This window comes from Euprymna scolopes, chromosome 21 (assembly GCF_053919585.1).
Source record: "Euprymna scolopes isolate OS-2025 chromosome 21, ASM5391958v1, whole genome shotgun sequence".
NCBI classification, from domain to species: domain Eukaryota; kingdom Metazoa; phylum Mollusca; class Cephalopoda; order Sepiida; family Sepiolidae; genus Euprymna; species Euprymna scolopes.
The window spans coordinates 27,292,169-27,316,679 of NC_136502.1; the positions used below are offsets into that span (position 1 = coordinate 27,292,169).

Sequence of the window (24,511 nt, forward strand, 5' to 3'; positions counted from 1 at the left end):
AGATGATGATTTTCAGATTAATTTTCAGCAAAAAAGTATTGTTAGAATTTAAATTAAATGAACATGACATTAGCACATACATTTGATAAAATCCTTATAATAATAAACAATTGAATAATAAACTATAAACATTACAGTGTACCTCATACATAAGAAAGATTTTTAGTTTCTTTTTTTTTTAATTTTCTTCCTTTGAAGATTGTAATGCTGGGTATGGGACAGCTAAACATTGCCCTGCTTTTTATTGAAACGAACCGAGAGCTCTTTTTAGTATCCTCACTGTTCCCTTAAGTGCAATTGTCTGGATCTCTTTTGCACTTTGTTCACCAGGAATATTAGTTAGGTAGGACTTCAGGTTCTTCTTCATATGCCCTGTGGCACCTATGATAACTGGTATGATTGATATCTCCTTAAGATTCCAGTTTCTTTTCGTATCATATATATATATATATATATATATATATATATATATATATATATATATACTATAGAAACTAATATGCTCTTTAAAATTAGTTATTCTACCAGAAGATATACATTGTCTTCATATTTCTATACCAGAAAGTAAAACTAAAGAGTTGATAAAATTCTAACACATGATAATAGTCAGTTTATATAAAACATGGAATTTCATAAATGTGTGTGTGTGTGTGTGTGTGTGTGTGTATGTGTGCGTGTGTGTGCACGCACATAACTTTTTTTTAATGTTACAAAGGCATGGATGATTATAAATTGGTCATACTAAAATACATATTACTTTAAATATTCAACAACGTAAAAGATATAGACATAAGTTCGTAATTATTTTTCACATTTTTTTTTTTCAAAGAATAAACAGAAGCAAAGATAGAGAGAAGAATCTAGATCAAAAAGGAGGAATAACATGCCTAAAAGAATCTAGCATTCTGGGAACAAAGCACAAAGTATGAAAATTATAATAAACATAAAAAAAAGTGTCATCTGTTATTCAGGAAATTAAAAATAATTTTTAAAACCATTGAGTTGATAAATTAAAAACAAATAAATCTTAGTACAGATTGTAAATATAGGATGGGTAGTTGCATTATGAATATTCTGTATAAAACTTTAACATCCTCCTTCCTCTAGTGAATGTAGCCATTACACATACTACAAACATCTTAGGATTACTACTACTTTGTCACCTTCATAAACATGATCATTTTGAAGTTGTATCTTATTTGTTGGAATTCATATTGATTGAATTAGAGCTGAACAATACATTATAAACAATAAATCTATTGGAAATTTAAGGTAAGAATAATATTTTTTCTAATTTATTTGTTTCCTTCAGAAAAAAAACACATCTTGTAAGATTTTTTGTCAAATCTGACACATTTCTTCTTTAAGACATTGTAATGGATTTTGTTAAATCCTTTATAAACAAATAAATTTGTAAATAAGATTTTAATATTAAAAGATTTTTTTATAAAATGTCATTTGTTTCATAAACTTTTCAAAGAACAAATTAAATAAACTTGACAGCAAACAAATTTTATAAAAATATTTCCTCATTCTTTCCATGCACAAATAAGACACCATTAGATAAATCTACATATGTCAGCCATTTTATTTTGCATAATGGCAATCTTCATTACAATACAAATATTTTTTTTCGATTAGTATAACTATAATGTGAAATAAATTTATTTTTTTAGAGTTAAATATTTATTTTAACATTTTTAATCAAAATTTTTAGTTTTGATTCTGTTTTTTTTTTTTAATTCTTTCTTCAATGTGATTTTTAGAGATCTTATAGCAAATTTTAAGTAATATATCAAAGAAATTTTGTGATGACATTATGCTTAGTAAAATATCAAATCTCAAATTTCAGTTAAATTAATTGCAAAATTTTCACAAAATTATGTTTATTCAATAACAATGAATATAGTTTTGTATTGTAAACGAGCAAATAAACTGAGATAATTGATAAAATTTTCAACAAATAAATTTACTTACAATTTAATAATTAAATACTTATTTTTAATTTTGCAAAAATTCTGTCATTTTATAATTGTTTTTATTATATTTCAAATTGATAGACCCCAATAGGCCAAATGTAATTGTTTCTACATAGTATAAATGCAGAATTTAAATTTATATATATATATATATATATATATATATATACATATATATATATATATACATATATATATATATATATATATATACATATACATATACATATATATATACATATACATATATATATATATATATATATATATACATATATATATACATATATATATATATATATATATATACATATATATATACATATATATATATATATATATATACATATATATATATACATATATATATATACATATATATATATACATATATATACATATATATATATACATATACATATATATATATATATATATACATATATATATATATATACATATATATATATATACATATACATATATATACATATATATATATATATATACATATATATATATACATATATATATATATATACATATACATATATATATACATATACATATATATATATATGCATATATATATATATATACATATATATATACATATATAGATATATATATAGAGATATATATACATATATATATATATATATATATATACAATTGAACCTGAAGAAAACTCAAACGACAAAAAATACTATATTGGCCTGGCAGGCACCTCCTTTAAAGATAGGTTTAGAGTACATAAATGCTCCTTTACAAACCCCAACCACCCTAACAAAACCTCACTAACCTCCCAATATCTAGATCTAATCCAAAATAACCTTACACCAACCATCACGTGGGAAATTCTTAAAAAATCTAACGTATGTAAATCTTTAGACTCCCCATGCTTCCTCTGCTTGAACGAAAAACTTATATTCAGTTTTAAAGATAGAGACAAATTACTAAATAAAAAACATGAAACAACCATAAATTGCCGGCACTACAAATCCCACCTCCTTAGCAATTATACACTTTTCTGAAACATCCCCTAGACAACATCCTCTTTAGAATCGCTGAATAATAATACACACAATACACCCATCTACCACAGACATCCAACTACTGTAACATCAACACAACCAAACCCCCCCTTACTCAACTCTCCCTATATCCTATATTACCCTACCCAATTACACATTCATCTACCCATGAATCCTACTACCCCCAACCCACTTATCAATTACGACTAAAACTCCCCACATTTATATGAATGTACATACTTGGCAACTTGTATGGATATCTGTACGTATGTATATATATATGTACTTTTGTGAGTATGCCGGAAACACTACTATATTTAACACACCTACTTACTTGCCTATGTGCATGCATATATCTTCACATGTATGTGTATGTGCGGGCATGATTGGACCTATGCATGTATCCCCGTTTGTGTTTATGTTTATTTCTCTATATACGCGGACATGATTATGTGTATTCATGGGTCATATGTATGCATGGATATATATTTGTGTGTCTATATCTCTATACAAGTGTATCTGTATGCATGCATCTGCAGGCCTTTGTGACTATATGTATATGTGTGTCTATGTATATGTGCATGAGTGAGCATATATGTACAGATGTAGCTATGCCTGGATTTATATACATATATGTGTCTGTATCCCTATACCCACAACACACTTCACACTGAAAATAAAGTTAAGCATGGCCACTGCCCAAGGCAACATGTTAGGAGCCCCCCCTCTATGCATATGAACCTAATAATTTTTAAACCTTTATACCCCATTTAACCCCCCCCATATTTTTTTTCATAGAAACTATAAAATAATCCCCATCCAATAAGCAAAGCAAATCAATACAGACCCCTAAAAATTAAATCAACAACATGCATTTCGAACATAACTTTAACATGTCCACCCAACCTTTCATTATCTACACCCACTTATTTAGTTATCCTTTATCTATTCATTCATTTATCTACCCTAACTTTACCTTACTTACTCAGCATAAATACACGCATCTCTGTGTATATGTATATATGTTTGTATTTTTATGAATGTGTATACTTGTATATGCTTATATATATTATATAACCCCCGCAGTATTAACTAAAATAACTTAACTAAATTAAACCATGTACTCACTTACTTATTTATTTATTATTATTAATTTATCCTAACTTTACTTTATTTACTAGGCATAGATGTATGCATGCCGATATGTGTATGTATATATGTGCATGTGTGGATATGTATATGTGTGTGTATATGCATATGTGTGTGTATATATATATATATATATATATATATATATATATATATATATATATATATATATATATATATGTATATATGTACCTATATGGGTCTACATAATTATATTATATAAATATATATTTTTAGGTAATTATGTAAACGTGTGCATGGGTCCGTGCGTATGTGTGTACTTGTATGTATATGTCTGTGTATGTGTATGTATGCATCTACTTCTTACTGAAGATTTGTATATCCACGTATATGTACTCAAATGGGTGTGTATATGTTTATGTATGTGTGAGCATGTACTTATATCTGTATATATATGCGAGTATATATATGTGTATGAGAGTTGCATGTATGTGTGTATATGTCTGCATGTAGACCCATGTACATCTGCATAGGCATTGTTTTTATATGTATGTGCCTATGTGTCTACACACTGGTCTGTAATATGTATGTATATGTATTATACGTTCTTATGCGTGCGTGCGTGCGTCGACGTCTGTATTAATTCTTAACTGTTTAAAAACAACCCACTATGAAATGAACAACGACCACCCACTTAACTCTGTAACTGCCAAAAATGACAGCCGTACTAACCCTCTTCCCTCTCCCTCTCCTCCCATCTATCTCTCTCCCTCTCTCTTTCCCTCTCACCTAATTAATATACCTTATCGAACAGGAAAAAAAAGTAGTCAAAATTTTAAAACCCAAAAATTGAAACTCTTTCACCTCCTCCTCCTCTCATTACCCCCTCTCTTTTTTCTTTTCTCTTTACCATCCTCTCTCCCCCTCCCCTTCCCTATATCCACATATCTCCACCCAAGCCTACCTGAATCTGCTACTCCCACACACACAATACAACCTAATATACTTTAAACTTCAAAACTGAAATATTGTCATTACCCGCCTTCCCCCTCTATTATCTCCTACCCCAAACCCCTCTTTTTTTTTTTTTTCTGTATTCCTCCTAAAAACAATTCTTCCTAATACTAACCAACCATTTCTGTAAGGTCTGATGAGACTGTTAGATCGTAAACACGGTCCAACATTCGAAACATATGTAACCAAACAGATAAAACAGTAATAAAAAAATAAAACACATATTTGCTCTGCAATAGTATTGAGCACTCTCTTCAGGTTTTTACTAATTACCAGTTTTCCCAAATATATATATATATATATATATATATATATATATATATACTAGCAGTAAGACCAAACGTTGCCCGAGATTCCAGGATTGAATGATAAGCAACAAATATTTCATACTTCCATGTTTTTCTTGTCATTGATATCAGTGAAATTGCTCATTTTTCAATCAAATTGATTGATTGCTAGTCAGGACACATCTCAGTACACCAGAAGGAAGCTTCACATACCTCCCTGAAGTGACTTAGTCTACTACACATTATAGTCTACATTGCACTGTAGAGAATATACTGTTGATTTCATAAAAAATTATTTTTATATATAAGGGTTTGAATTAAAGTTTAAAATGCAAAAGTCCAGTATTATGTTTCAGTTATGCTCTAAACAGAAACATTAATTCTGAACATGTCTCTGTTATATCACTGTTAGTTTTGTATGCCTGATCTTTCTGCTTGTATGGTGATGACTTGAATCAAACTTTAAAATGCAAAAGTGAAGAATCATGGTTCAATTATGTTTTAAACGGAAACATTCATTTTGAACGCATCCCTGTCATATCAAAGAATCAACTGATGATTTTTATATGCCAGGCCTTTCTACTTGTGTGATAATAGAACTTTTCAAATGCACTTGTGATGTGAGGCTGTACAAGGTGTTAATTTTAGTCAAAATTGCCTGTTCTTTTTTTCATCAAATTTTTTCAATTATTAATGTTTTAACGAAGACATTCCGATACAAAATCTATGTAAGAACACTGCCAGGCACATAAAGGACATTTGTGTGAAATTTCATAAAAATCAGTCCAGCCATTGCCGAGTCTATAGGGAATGAACTCAGACACACAAAGTTAAGTATGTGTATCTGTTTATATATTTGTATGAACATGATTCACTCCAATTATTATGAATTTGGAACATTGTTGCTATGCATAACATAGGTTTATGCAAAAAGGATGAAAACAGACTGGAAGCCCTTCATGAGAATCGAAATACCTCTGATTTTTATTAAATTTTATCCATACATGAATAAATATTCTCAAGATTTCAGTTTATTGGAAGTATTTTAAATGAGTTTTAGGAGCATATGTGCACAATATCCGATTTTAAAATTTATCAGATTTGCATTAAATTTGATCCAGTCATTAAACTGGATCAAATTTAAGTAAGATTCACTGAATTCACTAAATTAAATTTTTCTTCAGTTTAATTTTTGAATATTTTCAAGAATCAAAATCATATAATAAATTTTAATAATCAAATCTAAAATATATGAGTATATTCAAAAAAAAAAAAAAAAAAATCAACATCAGTGAGAGCACATAAGTTACTGAAAAAATATTAAAAAGTTCCATATTAGTTTTCTACTCCACATGTTGAAACAAAGTTTTGTCACCTAAATATAACTTTACCATATATATATCAGGTAGTCTAGTTATTGCATATATATATAAGCAACTATACATTTGTTTTATGTGGTTGGTGTCTCAGCTGGTATGACACTTGCTGAAAATCTATTTTAATTTCAAATGACAATCGAAACACCTATTTATTTCTAGTGACAATGAAGAGCTGTGATATGGTGAAATAGCTGTCTGTTAATATAAAAATTAACTATTATATTATTTGAACGATCATGTTTTTTTAAATTTACCTATATTCAACTGAATTTCAATTGTACATGAAACAGGTGCAAGGGAAGTAACTCTAATGAAGTATATAATTATCAAAGTGAAAAAGATATTAAATAGTTTGCCTCATATTCTGCAATCACCTCCCTCAAATTTATCATCAAATAAAGATAAATATAAAATGAAGTCTTTTAAAAACTAATGTTCCTTCTTTAAATGGTAAGATTACTGTATAATATTTTTCGTATCATTCCAACCACTCTTAATAGCTTTGGTCTTTTTTTTTAATCCAATAATCATAATAGCTTTTTTTTAATCCAATAATCATAATAGCTGAGATGAATATGAGTCAATATCAAGCTTAAAATATGAATAAATCATTTGAGCTCAAAAAATAGAAAACTTTACTTTTTTTAGTATTTATTTACATTCCTCTGTGAGAATATTCTGATAGATCATGAAATACTGGTGTTAATCTTCATGTGATGATAAGAAAAGTTTGAAAGAAAATTTTTAAATAATACATGAGTGATGATTACATCCTTAGAAAAATCTGCATCGATAGAAAAATTATTCTTGCTAAATTTCACTCTATTATGTTCCAATTCAATTTCATGTACTATTACTCCTGCTGTTTTTTTCCTGTTGTTCATAATGAATTATTCAAATCTCAGTTTTATAGCTTATTTATTAGCTTTAACTGTTAATAAACAAAGAGTAATGAAAATAAGTGATAGACACCATATAAAAGATGAGTGGGGAAGGTTAGGGTTAGACAACATACAATGAGAGAGGATGAGTGATAGACAGAAACTGAATCAGAAATGTGTCACTTGGTAAGTTAATGGCAAATTATGGTTAATTCGAACACTTAAAAATGGAAATTTTTCAAACACAACTCAATCTCAAAACTGAAGAATATTTTAACATGTATTTTGTATGATTAAAATATATAGAAAAAGATCTTAAGGAAACAAACATTGATTAACTCAGCTTTAGTATAATAATAGACGACTAAAAAAAGTCTGTTTCCTTTATTTGATTTTCTCATAAAATCCAAACCTAAAACTTATACCAATATCACCATACCCTAGGGATGGGTTACAGGAACAAATAAAAATTTAGAACTAACATTGTGATATCGGTCAATGTTCAATCTAAAAGCTAATCCCTGAATATATAATCACCCAAAAATAGTTTTACATCTTTAATTTTGAATATTAAAGACTTTAAGTCATAAACTTAATTATCTTTAAAAAAAAGTTTTATTTTTTATTTTTACCATTATACATTTTAACCTTGCTTTTTTGTGATTGCTTAAAATAAATATTGGAAAACATTTTCTGATAAATTTAATTTAAGAAATGTGATATAGAAGCAAACTTTTTTTTAATTTGAGTATATTGTTTTGAAAGTTTTGTAAGTGCATTCTCGAGTAATTAAAGAAAGTTTTGAAAAGTATTTAAAGTATTTACAAAATAATAGTAACATGCTAATTCAATTAAGTACAACAAAAGATGCCTACTATGTTTATCCTCCTCTCTAACGTGTATTACTGATTTTATTTTTTCGATTCTCAGGCTTCAATAACACATTTCCTTAATATCAGAATCTATTTTTTCTTTTTTAATAAATTACTTTTTTCAATTTGTAGCAAGAGATTAAGTTTGCTATGTCAGTTTGCTATAAAAAATTTCCTGGAGTTAATATTATCCAATCCTCTTATTTCCAAATTCAATATGTTATGCATTTCCTAAACTCTATTTTTTTTACTGTATTTCATTTGCAATATTAGCAATTAAAGATCCCATTTTCAAATTATAACAAAATAAATAATTTTTTTAATTTTTAACAGATGGGTTAAGTCTTCTCTGTAAATTTGACATAAAATGTTCATTTCAACTTGCATGTTTCAATTGGTTTATAACTATAAAATTCTGTTTACAAATGTTTAATCTAAATTTCACATAAAAAATCATTTTGTATTAAACTTACATAGAAAACTGATCTATCTCTCCGTATTTTATATTATTTATCCATCCGGACAAGTCCAATTTATCCATCCTACTAGTCCAATTTACTATTGTAGATCGGCATTTTTACAAAATTAAACAAGTCAAATTAACTAGCTTAGCTTATTTTATAAAATTAAACAATGATAGGATAATTATTCCTAAACAATAAAAGTTTTTATCATTAAAGAATGAAAATAATCATGATCATATTGAAAACCCTCTAATGTTCAAAGTTATATTAACTTTTCCTACTCTAGAAAATCTTGGTATTAATAAACATGTGATTACAAATGATATTGTAGCCATTTTTTACAAAAAATTAAGTAGTAAAAACAATCAAAAGAGAATTTCATATATTCATAAATTTTTATGCATTATTTTTTTTCAAATACTAATGATTTTATTTTAAAGATTATGCAAAGATTTAATGAAGAAAAGATTTTTTTAATATTTTTAAAAATTCAAATATGAATAATTGAATGACAAAAATTAATGCAAAGAACAATTCTACAATTCAAATGATCAAAATAAATGAAAATTGTCATTCAAGATTGTTAAAGATGAGACATGATCTTTTTTTGCAGAATATATGAAAATGTTAAATATTTAAATATTTGTATATAAAATAAAATGTATCTATTTCTTCAGATTAGGAGCAAACAATGCTAGAAGTTACATATATTCTCCTATGCATCATACCTATTTGTATTGGGATAGACCTCACATATACAGTGGAGGAAGGAAAAACTCCAGGAACCTACATCGGAGACATTTCTGCAGATTCTAAGATAATGGAGAACATGTCCTACCAAGACAAGAAACTCATCACATTCAGTCAACTACAAGGGAATATTGATAGTTCCCAATATTTCAGAGTGTCCAAAAAAACAGGCAAACTCTATGCAACAATCACATTGGATGCAGAAGCAATGTGTAAACGTAATGAACAATGTTTTCAACTCATTGATGTTGCTGTTCGTAAAGGAACTTCTTCAATAAGGATTTTAGAAATAAAGGTTAGCATAAAAGATATCAATGACCATAAACCAGAATTTCCAAACAAAAAAATTAACATTGCATTTTCTGAGGATGTTGCTATAGGAACCAAAATTATAATACCAAATGCAATTGATAAAGATGTTGGGTCTTTAAATTCAAAGATTTCTTATAAACTTAAAAAGCATAAGAACGATCCATTTTCATTGTTTGTTGCACCTGAAGTTGAAGGAACATCACAACTAGGAATAAAACTAATAGAAAGATTGGATAGAGAAATCAAAGATTCTTATATTGTACAAGTTGTAGCTATGGATGAAGGAAGCCCTCCAAAACAAAATGCTTTAAATGTTCACATTTCAATCAATGATGTTAATGATAACTTTCCAGCATTTTCAAAAAAGACGTATAATATTTCAATAAAAAATAAAGAAAGTAAAGTTACACCAATTACTATTTTATCAGCAACAGATTTGGATTCAGGAGAAAATGGAAGAGTTACATATCACTGGAGTTATCAAACATCTGAAAAAATAAAAATTTTCTTTGAATTGGTTGAAACCACTGGACAGATTTTCTTGACTAAAAAAATAGACTCAGAAGATATGATACACAAATTGTACATAAAAGCAAAAGATGGAGGCAGTTCACCATTAAGTTCACTAGCAATAGTTTATGTAAATGTACGCAGTCATGAGAACACTGTGCCAGTAATTCATATAAATTTTCCATCTTCATCAAATAAAAATTCTATGGAGATTTTAGAAAATGCTAAATCTGGAAGTTTTATTGCTTATGTGAAAGTAATAGACAATGATGAAGGACAAAATGGAGATGTCACTTGTCATCTTCATCATGATAAATTTCAGCTTCAGAATTTAGGTACAAAGAAATATGAAGTGACACTGAAAAATCCTCTTAACAGAGAGAAAGAAGAGCACCATGATGTTGTGATCAGTTGTCAAGATAAAGGCTCTCCTCCTCTTCATAGTAACAGCAAATTCTCCATTCAAGTGATGGACATCAATGATGTAAGGCCACAATTTACAAAAGACACATTTAAATTTTTCATTGATGAGAATCAAAACTCAAGAATTACTCTTGGCTACATCAATGCCACTGATCCAGACTTGGGAGATGGAGGAAAACTCACATATTCTCTCATCACCAATAACAACAAACACTTCTTACCTTTCAAAATAACCACAAATGGATTACTATCAGCAATTATGTCTCTTGATCATGAGTTTCAACATACTTATCACTTCAAGGTGTTTGTGAAAGACAATGGAACACCATCTCTCAATAACACAATCAATGTGATTGTTGAGGTCACTGATAAAAATGATAATGCTCCATATTTTACATTTCCCAGTGTTAAACCTTACAATCTACATGTCACATATTACCCTGATGCCAGAAACAAGAACATCACACAGATAAAGGCAGCCGACAGTGATAGTCAAGAGAATGCATTTCTAAAATATCAAATAATCAGAGGCAATGACAAACAGATATTCACCATCAACCAGTACACTGGTTTCTTAGCTTTCAATAGACAACTCAGCCAACAAAATGCTGGCTCCTATCAGCTTGACATTCTTGTCAAGGATAGTGGTAGGCCAGTTCTATCAGCAACAACTACTCTCTTTTTAACACTCACTATCAGCAACAACACATCAGAAATGTTAAATGTTGTTCAGCTTCACACTGAAGAGAAGGTGCATCTTAATCTCGTCATTATTATTACAGTCATAGCAGTCACAATAGCTGTCTTCATTACAGCTTCATTATCAATCTGCATCATTCGATGTAATGGTCAGTCAAATGTGGCCTATGCCCAAGCACTTGATCCTTCCAATAGATATGTTGGTGAACAGAGACAACTTATTGCACCTTCTTACTCAGGAAATACTTGGCCTCATCCTGCTCAGCCTTTACCAATAAACCAAACACCATCTACAAATATTCCCATGATAACATCAAGAAAGCAGCTAAATTCTGCAGATATGCTACCACAGAAAAGCCACCTACCAAATGATGTTCCACCACAAGTAAGTAGATCTTTATTTTTTGTGTTTAATGAATATTTACCAAAATATTTTTATATTAAAAACACATTTTTCTAAGACAATACAGAAGTTAAAAATCCAAAGTGTGATTTTTAAACAAGATGTTTTCTTTTGATGCTTACAATTAGAATTTTTTTTTTTTGTAAATTTGATTTTTCAATCAGAAACTATTTATTTACTGTAAATAAAATATGATTTACAAATATGCTGTTCTTTAGTTGTATGTATGTATTTTCAGGGTATTATTTTCTATGAATCAAAATTATATACATATTTTTGTAGCTTTGTTGTATGCTTATTATTTTTATTGTTGCTTTAGAATAAAAATCAATAGTGATATCTGCAAGGGTAGTATCTTTTGGCATGCATAAAAAATACTTGCCTTCAAAGCTTTCCAAAAGTAAGATCATATAACTGTTGAGCTTTAAACATTTTATTACTTTAAAAAAATTAATTAAAACATCTTAGATTCATTATTAAATGATAACATAAACGCATATAGGATTAATATGCAGAGATTTGCTATTCTACTTAGGCTAAAGGATTTCTGATAAACAATTTTCAATATTAGTGTTTGCTAAATCTTTGAAATTAATAATTCTAACTTACAATATTTCTTATATCACTACTGCTATACATGACCTAATGAGTGAGAAACATGTTTATCAAAGTGATTGGAACTACATGAAAATTAAAATTCTATCACTGGCTCATGAAGACTAAGTACATACTCAATGCATTCTCGTGTACTGACAATATACCCTTTCCAAACATCAGTTTAAAATTCTCAGTTTATTACCAACCATTATAAGCATCAAAAGAACTGTGATGGCACTCTTGTGCAATGAATATAAGAAGATCAATCTGATTATAAATAATAACAAATATGCTTTTGGGATGTTTTAAAGCATCTGTATACAACAAGCGTTTCAAGGAATTATTTTCTCTGAAATTAGAGTCAATATTCCCAGTAAGAATACAAGAGTTTTGATAACTGAAAAACATAATAATCAATATCAGATATATATGTATGTGTGTGTGTGTGTATATATATATATATATATATATATATATATATATATATATATATATATATATATATATATATATATATATATATGGTAGAGTTTTTAAGCAATAATATAGTTTTAAATTTCTATTCTATGTTTTGTTGGGCTACATAATAATATAGTTTTTTTGGTTGGTATGAGGCTTTTTAGTAAATTTTAAATGCAAAGTTATTTTATTCTTTTAAATTATGGATATTTGAGTTATTTTGTTGTGGAAGGTTTTAAATATTGTATTTTATTAAGCATTACTTTATATCTACATATTTAAATATATTTGTGATTGAACTTTTTGGTTCTTGCCTCTTGTCTCTTTGAGCAGATGTATACACAAAATGTATCAATTCCACCAGATTATTTCACCTGGAGATCTGCAGTACCTTTCCAATCAGAAACAGACTTGAGCTGGAGGGAAGAGAATTCACAAAATAATCAACAAAGAACAGGTAAATATGAGGATAAAATTAAACTATGGAAAAAAAATCAGATCTTATAAATGAGTCTTCTCAACAATTATTTTTTATTTCAAAAATATAACTTTGTACATAGTATCTATTTTGCATGTCCTTTTATAATTTATTTCATATTAAAAAGCAATATGTATGTGTGCATGTGTCATTCCTTTCAGATTTGAGTTAATGCAATGGTAGTATGCAGTTAAATGATATGTCATATATAAGTATTATTTTACTTGGTCAATCAAAACCTTATGTTTATATTCATATATTTATGGGTAGAGTAAAAATTGTAAGCTAAATGTATATAATGTAAAATAAATGTAAAAATGAAAATAGATGTTTTGAAATTTTTCATAAAATAAGTTGTAATTAATTTTATTTTTCAGACTTGTCTTCCAGAAAATCATCAGTTCAATCAGGACATGTAAACAAAAGTGATATTTCTGCTCCTTATCCACAATCAAGGAATCTTATAGAAATGAACAATGAACAGACTTCAAATACAAGACCTTTGCCTCCAGTACCACAAAAAATCTAATAATGACAAAAACAAACTTTCATGTCAAACAATACATACACACGTTTACTACATCATACTTCCCTAGTGTAGATATCCACTGGCAAAATAATTCTAATGTACATTTTATTGCAACATTAACATAAAAATGAATGAATGTTGATAAGTAGACATTTTTTAAATAATCCTAAAATCTGGTTTATTTTAGTAAATGTGTATTGTAAAAATATCGACAGAAGAGTATTGTTAAAATTGAAGTGGAACTAAACATGCTAATAAAAGATTAAAAGAATCAACAATTTCTTCCAGTCTATATAATGAGGATGTTCAAGATAAAATGTAAATCACTTTTAAAAGTTTTAAATGGAGCGTTTATCAAACATGACTCAAGATTTTAAAGCCTTCAGAAGTACAAACAAGATTATCCAGCAAATGCAGACAGAATGAATCAAAAAATATAATCTTTCCTATCTACTTTACTACTAAAGATGTTTTATATACAATGCTAAAAGAGTCAATAATATATGTATGAAATCAGTTATTTTAAGAAAATATGCATATTTCTATGAAATACCTAGATAAAAAAAATTGTATAGAAGTAAAGACAAGAGTTCTAAAATAAGATTAATAACCATTATACATTTTATACAAACAATGTTACAATTAAAACAAAACACATGCTATTCCACAAAAACATGCACACTAGAACATCAAATTTAGCAAGCATAACTATTGGCCAAAATAAAATATTTATATTTTATATATGTGAACTATTGATAACAAATTAAAAAATATTCTTTACAATTTACTTCATAAAAACGAATCTAATTTTACTTATTTAAATGTTAAAATACTAAAATAAGAAAATTATGTATCAAATACAAATGTATATAAATAGAAAATGTGTGATATGAAATGGCAATTAATAACTACCTTTAAATGTTAGACAATATATGCACACACAGTTTTAAATGTCTGCTTGGGTATGTGTTTGTGATTATATATTGATATGTTCAGGATTCACTCCTAAACTAATTAACTGATTATTAAGAATTTTGGAACATATCTGCTATACATAAAGGATCATAATGTGGGCTATATTTAGTTTTATGCCAAATGTTTAAAAGAGGTTTGGAAACCATTTGTGAAAATTCAGATTCCTTTGAGTTTGTTAACAATATGTATTCAATATAAAAAAAAAATATTTTAGTGTTAGAATTCAAAGACCTGAATGATTCCTAACAAATAATAGCAGAATGTTCATAAAGTTAAATGTTTAAAAAAAAATGAAAAAATAATTTAACAATCATGTTATTCCAGGAATGATAGGGGACAATCTAAAGAGACAACAACAGAAAGAAGAATGTAAATAAACAAAGATAGAAAGAAGAATATAAAGGAAGAATAGCATGCTCAGAAGGATATTGCATTCTGGGAACAAGTGTACAAAATATAAAATATATAATATAAATTAAAATAACACACTTCTATACTGTCATCTATTGTGAAAAGAATAAATAATAAATTTCAAAAGAATTTTATAGATAAATAAAGAAAAATAAATTTCAATACAAACCTAATGTAAATATGAATATGGGTGGGGTAGTGGTATTCTGAACATTTTACTTTATCTCCCCCATTCCTCGATTGAATTCATTACACACATTACATACTTCTTAGGACTACTACTATAACTTTATTACATTCATATACACATTTCCACTAAGAAATTTTATCTTACTTATTTGATTTTATGTTGAGTGAATCAATATTGGACAATATATCTCTCAATAGTAAACATACTGGAAATTCCAAGAAAGGTAAGAGTAACGTTTTTTCTAGTTTCTTTATTTCCTTCAGCAAACAAAAAAAAGGCATACCTTCTAAGACTTTCTTTCGAAATTGACATTTACTCTCTTTCAAAAAACATGGTGAATTTCACTAAATCTTGTATGAAAAATAAGTTTTAGAAAAAAATTTTGATACCAAAAGTTTTCTTTTTCATAAAATGTTTCATTTAAATATATTTTTCAAAGGGCACAAAAATATCATTATCAGAGTGAATAACTTCTATATCTTTCCTTTTTTCTTTTGATACAGATACCATTACATAAATATATATTCCAGTCATTTTATTTTACATAATGGCTGCCTTCATTATAAAACAAAATATCTTTTTGATTTGCTTGATATAAAAATTATAAAATTTAGAAATAAATTTATTTTGATTTACTTGCATATTTTTGAATGAATATTTAAATTAAACAAAAAATAATTTATTGCTTCTGTTTGTTTTTGTTATTTTAAAATTCTTTCTTCAGCTTGACTATTTTACATGGTCGGTTATTAAAAATTTAAATAAACTAATTTAAAATATATATTTACATATTTTGAAGGATTTTTAATAGTAGTTAAATCTTGTTGAGGTATTTTAAACATATATATACTAAATTTCTAAATACTATATTAAAGATGCTTAATAAAGATATTATGTCGAATAAAATCTCTAATGTTAGTTTAATTCATTTTAGAAACATTAATAGTTTATCAGAATTTTAAATCTTTGGATAAGAATCGAAAATATTTTAACTCTTTAAATCTTTATAATATTTTTAATAAATAAAATAAAGTTATTTTTAGATAAGTTAACAATGTGCACTTTTTTATATCCAACACAAAGCACTATTTTCAATTTTTAAATATTTCTCCAAAATAAAGGAATCATGAGATTTTAAATGAGATATTTGGAATTTACTTAATTGATTATTTATTGATTTTATTTGATTATTTATTGATTTAATTAATTGTAATGAAAGAATATATTTTATATTGATTTTATTTGTATTAGAAAATTACAAGAAATATTTATTGGTGTGAAAGTACCCCCACCTTCTTTTTATATTAATTAAATATAAGAATTTTGACTGCTCATTACTTATTTTACTGTTATATAAATATAGAAGAGTTCATAAAGATATTTAAATATTAAGACCATATCTCTCAAAGATTTACACTAAGTTTTGTAAATAAAATTAAATAAAACTTTCATAAAATGTTTCATAATTGAATATATAATTCTCTTTCAGACTTCATAACAAATGTTTATTTTTATTGGATAAACTTACTTGAAATTGTTATGTGCTATTTTAAAGTGAGTGAACTAAGTGCAATTTAAAAATTATTTTTATTTGTGTAAATGTTTTGCATTAATTACTATTTATTTTCTATAGAAAATTAGAAAATAAAAATTATGCAATTCTGAATTTTTTAGATGAGATGTGAAAGCTTGTGTTATATTGATTAATCGGACTATTCTTCTCATCTTGGGTGTTATTAGCACAATGTTTCGGTCGCTGCAACCTGCAACATTCTTCAGGTGTTGAGAACATGCTTCTTTTCTTACTAAGGAAAAAGAAGGTTTCCTCTGCATTACAAGAATTCAAACCATTTGTTTGGGGGTGGGTCCATAGATCATAAAGAAGGTTCAATCATCAGGGATCACTAAGATATTTTTTAAAGGTCTCCTATGGATTGAACCTTCTTTATGATCTACAGACCCACCGTCAAACAAACGGTTTGAATTCTTGTAATGCTTAGGAAACCCTCCTTTTACTTAGTAGGAAAAGGAGTATGTTCTCAACACCCGAAGAAGATCGCAGGTTGCAGCGACTGAAACGTTATGCTAATAACATTCAAGATGAGAATAATAGTCCGATTAATCAACATAACACAAGCAAAGTATGTCTCCTGGAGAAAATAAATAAAAAACAGCTCCTTTTTAACCCTACCAAATTTACAAGTTTTCTAACCAATTAAAAATAGGGTTTTATATTAATATTATATGATTAGGACTATAATAATATTGAGAGAAAAATGGGTACAAAAGATTTTACTTTGACTGTTGAATAATTGAAGCTTATAATTACTATTAAAATTGCATTTTCTTGGATTTCTTTAATAATCTTTTCATAAAATATTTCTTACAGGATAAACTCAGTCATGGTTGAAATTATACATATACTCCTCTGTGTATTACCAACTTGTCTCAGTGTAGACCTTACATATACTGTGGAAGAAGGGAAAAGCCCAGGTACCTACATTGGAGATATTTCTGCAGACTCAAAGATAATGGAGAACATGTCCTACCAAGACAAGAAACTCATCACATTCAGTCAACTACAAGGGAAAGATGATAGTTCCCAATATTTCAGAGTGTCCAAGAAAACGGGAAAACTTTACGCAACAATCACATTGGATGCAGAAGCAATGTGTATACATAATGAACAATGTTTTCAATTTATTGATGTTGCTGTTCGTAAAAGAGGTTCTTCAATGAGGATTTTAGAGATAAAAGTCATCATAAAAGATATCAACGATCACCAACCTGAGTTTCCTGAAAAACAAGTAAACATTGAATTTTCTGAAAAAGATTCTAAAGGTGTAAAAATATTAATTCCAAATGCATTTGACAAAGACATAGGAATACAAAATTCCAAGATTAAGTATGACCTTAAGAAACATACAAATGAACCATTTACATTATTTATTACTCCAGGAGTTGAAGGAACATCAATGACCTGGATAAAATTGGAAGAAAGACTGGATCGAGAAACAAAAGATTCTTATGTTGTCCAAGTTATAGCAAAAGATTCAGGCACTCCTTCAAAACAAAACATACTAAATGTTCATATTTCAGTTATTGATGTGAATGATAATATACCCATATTTTCAAAGAAAGTATACAACATTTCAATAAAGAATGTAGAAAGTAAAAGTACACCAATTGCTATTTTATCGGCAACTGATTTAGATTCAGGAATGAATGGAAGAATTTCATATCATTGGAGTCATCAAACATCTGAAAAGATAAAACCTTTTTTTGACTTAATAAAAACAACTGGTCAACTTTTCTTGCAGAAAAAATTGAATTCAAAAGAAATATTAAAGAAACTATACATAAAAGCTGAAGATGGAGGAAATCCACCATTGAGTTCAATTACAATAGTTATTATTAATGTGATAAGACATGAAAATGCTGCACCAATCATTGATATAAATCTTCCATCTTCAATAAATGGAAATACAGTTGAAATATTAGAAAATGCTAAAGTTAGTATTTTTATTGCTTATGTGAAAGTAATAGACAATGATGAAGGACAAAATGGAGATGTCACTTGTCATCTTCATCATGATACATTTCAGCTTCAGAATTTAGGTACAAAGAAATATGAAGTGACACTGAAAAATCCTCTTGACAGAGAGAAAGAAGAGCACCATGATGTTGTGATCAGTTGTCAAGATAAAGGCTCTCCTCCTCTTCATAGTAACAGCAAATTCTCCATTCAAGTGATGGACATCAATGATGTAAGGCCACAATTTACAAAAGACACATTTAAATTCTTCATTGATGAGAATCAAAACTCAAGAATTACTCTTGGCTACATCAATGCCACTGATCCAGACTTGGGAGATGGAGGAAAACTCACATATTCTCTCATCACCAATAACAACAAACACTTCTTACCTTTCAAAATAACCACAAATGGATTACTATCAGCAATTATGTCTCTTGATCATGAGTTTCAACATACTTATCACTTCAAGGTGTTTGTGAAAGACAATGGAACACCATCTCTCAATAACACAATCAATGTGATTGTTGAGGTCACTGATAAAAATGATAATGCTCCATATTTTACATTTCCCAGTGTTAAACCTTACAATCTACATGTCACATATTACCCTGATGCCAGAAACAAGAACATCACACAGATAAAGGCAGCCGACAGTGATAGTCAAGAGAATGCATTTCTAAAATATCAAATAATCAGAGGCAATGACAAACAGATGTTCACCATCAACCAGTACACTGGTTTCTTAGCTTTCAATAGACAACTCAGTCAACAAAATGCTGGCTCCTATCAGCTTGACATTCTTGTCAAGGATAGTGGTAGGCCAGTTCTATCAGCAACAACTACTCTCTTTTTAACACTCACTATCAGCAACAACACATCAGAAATGTTAAATGTTGTTCAGCTTCACACTGAAGAGAAGGTGCATCTTAATCTCGTCATTATTATTACAGTCATAGCAGTCACAATAGCTGTCTTCATTACAGCTTCATTATCAATCTGCATCATTCGATGTAATGGTCAGTCAAATGTGGCCTATGCCCAAGCACTTGATCCTTCCAATAGATATGTTGGTGAACAGAGACAACTCATTGCTCCTTCTTACCCAGGAAACACTTGGCCTCATCCTGCTCAACATTTGCAAATAAATCAAGCATCATCTACAAATAATCCTATGACAACATCAAGAAGGAAATTAACTCCTGCAGATAGATTTCCACAGAACACACAGCCTCCAAGTGATGTTTCATCACAGGTAAGGAATGTTAATGTTTCTTGTTTATCATGGAATCATCCAATGTTTATAAAATTTTAAGAAAATATTTCTCTGAAATGGAGATTAATATTTCTAAGGATTGTCAACACGAAGATTTTTTAATAGATTGCTACAAAATAATCTGGAAAAGAACAACAAAATCTTTGAAAACAGAAATCAATTAGATTAAAAGAAACTATAATAAAAAATTATCATGGATATCATATAATGAAGCAAACACTTTAATTAAGATTTTTACAAGAAAAAAATAATCTTATATTTATTGGAAAAAAATAATTATAATTTTACTATGCTATTTTAAAATATATTTTTATGGTAAAAGATGTGTCTATATCACTAAATACATGTTTCATTAATGGAATAAAGATAACATTTAATAAAATTTAAATTCTATTAATATTTTAAAAGCATAAGCAACAATTTCCAATAAAAATGAGAACAAAAAATTGCATAAATCAAAGAATATATGAAATTCTTTGCCAAATATTCTGTAATAATACAATTTTATTCCTTAAACCTACCATTAACCCTAAGTCTGTTTGACAAAAAAAGAACATCTCTACTAAAAATGAACCAAAGATTTGCAACAAATCAAAATACAACTTTTTTGTTAAATAATTTGCATTAATACAATTTTATCCACAAATTTCATTAAAAAAAAATATTAATATTACTGACATTGTGTTAAAGCACATGGGATATTTGTCAAAAAATTTTCTTGAGGTAAGGGGGACCTGCCAATTCTAAGCAAAATGATGACACTTTTTAAAAAATCCACATGCAAAACATTTTAATGGATTAATTTTCACATTAAGAGATCTTGACGAATGATATTAAAACTTTATGAAATTTTTAAACAATTTATTCCTCTCAATTTTTGCTGCCATTATTAATAAAAAGTTACTATTGTTGTTTTGGTTCTTTTTTTTTATATTAGTATGCATGATATTTTTAATTTTTATCAAATAGTTCTTCAACAATTTTACAAATAAAACAAAAATTTAGTAAGCAAATTATCAAAAGTATATTTAATCATACATTATGTGAGACATCAAGTATAACTTTCTAGTGAAAACCTAGAATATGCTAATTATATATCTAGTCATTCTTTGTGCATTGGTTAACTTATCAAAAAGCAAGTATTGGACAAAATATTTTAAAGAAAGAAAAAACAACCCATAAACAGCAGCACCAGCACACTACCTACATGCTTTACCATGACCATCAGTATATGCCAGCATACATATGCAATATACCCGATAGGATGTGACAAGTACAAAGACTTCTACATCTAGTGCATTCAGAGCACTCTACGACTGCATTAAATAACATCTCAATGCACAAGCACCCACTTTTAGAAAATGCTTATTTAAATGTAAGAATATAAATAAAGACAAAATATCGAGGCTACTGAAAGAAATGTTGGCAAGTTTAGAATTAAGGAAATGATATTTGTAGCTAGACTCAACCTTCAAATTAATAACAAATCCATACTCAACACAGTAGTTTTAATTAGCACACACATTCTAAACAACATTAATGCTCAAATTTGAATGAATTATTTGTATCACTTACACACTTGTGAGAATATTCTGACAATGATATATTCAACCAACATTTACAATATCCCCATTAAAAAAAATATGTTGATCTGAAATTATGTATTCAGTAACAACAGATATACAAAAAAAAAAAAAAAAAAAAAAAAAAAACTCTGACCATAATTTTTACCCAGTGCTAAAAAAATAACAGTTGCTGATATTTGATATATTTTCTCCTTTTGGGAAAATTTAGTTGTTGATATTTAGTGAGCATTACTTCATGTCTATATATGTTTTACAACTTTGTTGCTGTATTTTTGGTTGTTGTCTCTTTTTTAACAGATGTATACACAAAATATATCGATCCCACCAGATTACTTCACTTGGAGATCTGCTGTACCTTCCCAATCAGAAGCAGACCTGAATTGGAGGGAAGAGAATGTACCAAATGAGCAACAAAGAGCAGGTAACTTAACAAGGATGAAGTTAGAAAAATGATCTGTTTCTACATGGCTAAATTTTGTTCTTTTTTCTTTATCTGTCTATACGGTGACAGACACCATCTCTGGCTTCATTAGCAAGGACGTAATCAATTCGGCCACCATTAACCACGAGAAATACTGTTAAAATTTAAACATTTATTTTTTTAAATGTTTTAACATCTGTCAGAGTGAACTAATCATTATATGATGATCTGCGCATTAGAGCTAAATTGACCAACTTTTATTTAGACTGAAAGTGCTCAATAATAAGAAACGAGTTTCTTAAAAGGGCTGACATAATTACTTATTATAATAATTATTAAATACCTACGGACACTAGTGTTTCATTCTTTCGGGAATCATCAGTGCAGGTTGTCATGATTAACACCAGTAGATAGATTTGAACCCAATGACAGAAGCAATGACAGAAGCTTTATTAGCAAGGACCTAATCCATTTGGCCACCATTAACCATGAGAAATACTGTTGAAATTGAAACATTTAATTTTGTATATATATATATATATATATATATATATATAAACACACAAAAATTAACAAAGGAATCAAATATGTTCCCCAGATTTTAGTGGCCAATATAAAGAAGAGCAGGAAAATTATATATTTAATACAGTAGCATTTTATTTACTTCAATATCCAAAACCTTATGCTTGAATTCATATATTTATGCATAGGATACAGAATATTAATAAAATTAAAATATGAGGAAAATAAGTCTAAGAACAAAACATAAAGTGAAATTTTCTCAAATCTGTTCATAAAATTCTTATGACTGATTTATAACACTTATTTTATTTTTCAGATTTGTCTTCCAGGAAATCATCAGTTCAATCAGGACATGTAAACAAAAGTGATATTTCTGCTCCTTATCCACAATCAAGAAATCTTATAGAAATGAACAATGAACAGACTTCAAACACAAGACCTTTGCCTCCAGTACCACAAAAGAACTAATTTCTTTCCTTCTATCAAACAATACATACACACATTTACTACATAATATTTCATCATGTCCAGAGTTCAATTTTATTGTAATAAAACAAAATAAATGAATTTAGATATTTAAAATAGCTAATAAAATTAGGCTTACTTTAGCAAACTTGTCTTGAATGATCTTCTTTGAAGTAACATTTATTAGAAAAGTATCATAAGCAGTTTATTCAAATTAAGCAACAATAACATTATACATTTGATGGAATCATTATAATGTTCATAAAAGATTTAATAAATAATGTTTTAATGTTTACATAATAAAATTTTTTTAAATATACTTGACTACTAAACTTTTAAGTGGAGAATTGATCAAGAATAATCTAAGATTTTAATGCGCTCACCTGTGTAGTGATGAGCATAAATAGAATTATTAAAATGAAATAATAATGAATGAAACATAATTAGTTTTACAAGCTCATGTGTATTTTAGCAATAAGGTTTATATACAATATTAAGATCATTATTTCTAGAGACGCAATTTTATTTATTTCAATGACACAATCAATAGAATCAGTCATTTGACCTATTTTCCCATACCTCTAAATTCAAAAACTCTTCTGGAAAATGCCAACAAACTTTGGACAAAAAATCCAATAGATATTTTGAATAAAATTCCAAGATTTAAAACAAAAGAAAAAAATGCAATAATACAAGATATGCACACATCAACAACATTGTACTCTATTTGCAAAATTGAATATCTTTATTTTTTAAATGTTGGATTATAAGAGCAAAATTTGAATATATGAAAAAAATGTTCTTTACAATTTAATTTCTAAAAAAGTTTATTCAATTAAAAATCTTTAATATTTACCTAAGAAAATCATGTTTTGCTTGTAAATAGAAAATGTGTGATATGAAATTAGTCAATAATTCTCTGATTATTTGGTATTGATCAGTAAGACTAT

General features: G+C 27.7%; 2 protein-coding genes across 2 annotated transcripts; both read left to right on the top strand.

Moving 5' to 3' along the window:
• The first annotated feature begins 515 nt into the window (after window positions 1-515).
• On the top strand, window positions 516-15,361 carry LOC145242947 (protocadherin beta-15-like). The gene is made up of 4 exons (XM_080106056.1): window positions 516-1,272; window positions 9,698-12,099; window positions 13,507-13,630; window positions 14,029-15,361. The coding sequence occupies exons 2-4, from the start codon at window positions 9,712-9,714 to the stop codon at window positions 14,178-14,180; spliced, it is 2,664 nt and encodes an 887-aa protein (XP_079962182.1). The 5' UTR covers window positions 516-1,272; window positions 9,698-9,711; the 3' UTR covers window positions 14,181-15,361.
• A 397-nt stretch (window positions 15,362-15,758) lies between these two features.
• LOC145242945 (protocadherin beta-2-like) lies at window positions 15,759-24,243 on the top strand. The gene is made up of 4 exons (XM_080106054.1): window positions 15,759-15,979; window positions 18,146-20,546; window positions 22,451-22,574; window positions 23,413-24,243. The coding sequence occupies exons 2-4, from the start codon at window positions 18,159-18,161 to the stop codon at window positions 23,562-23,564; spliced, it is 2,664 nt and encodes an 887-aa protein (XP_079962180.1). The 5' UTR covers window positions 15,759-15,979; window positions 18,146-18,158; the 3' UTR covers window positions 23,565-24,243.
• Window positions 24,244-24,511: the final 268 nt, after the last annotated feature.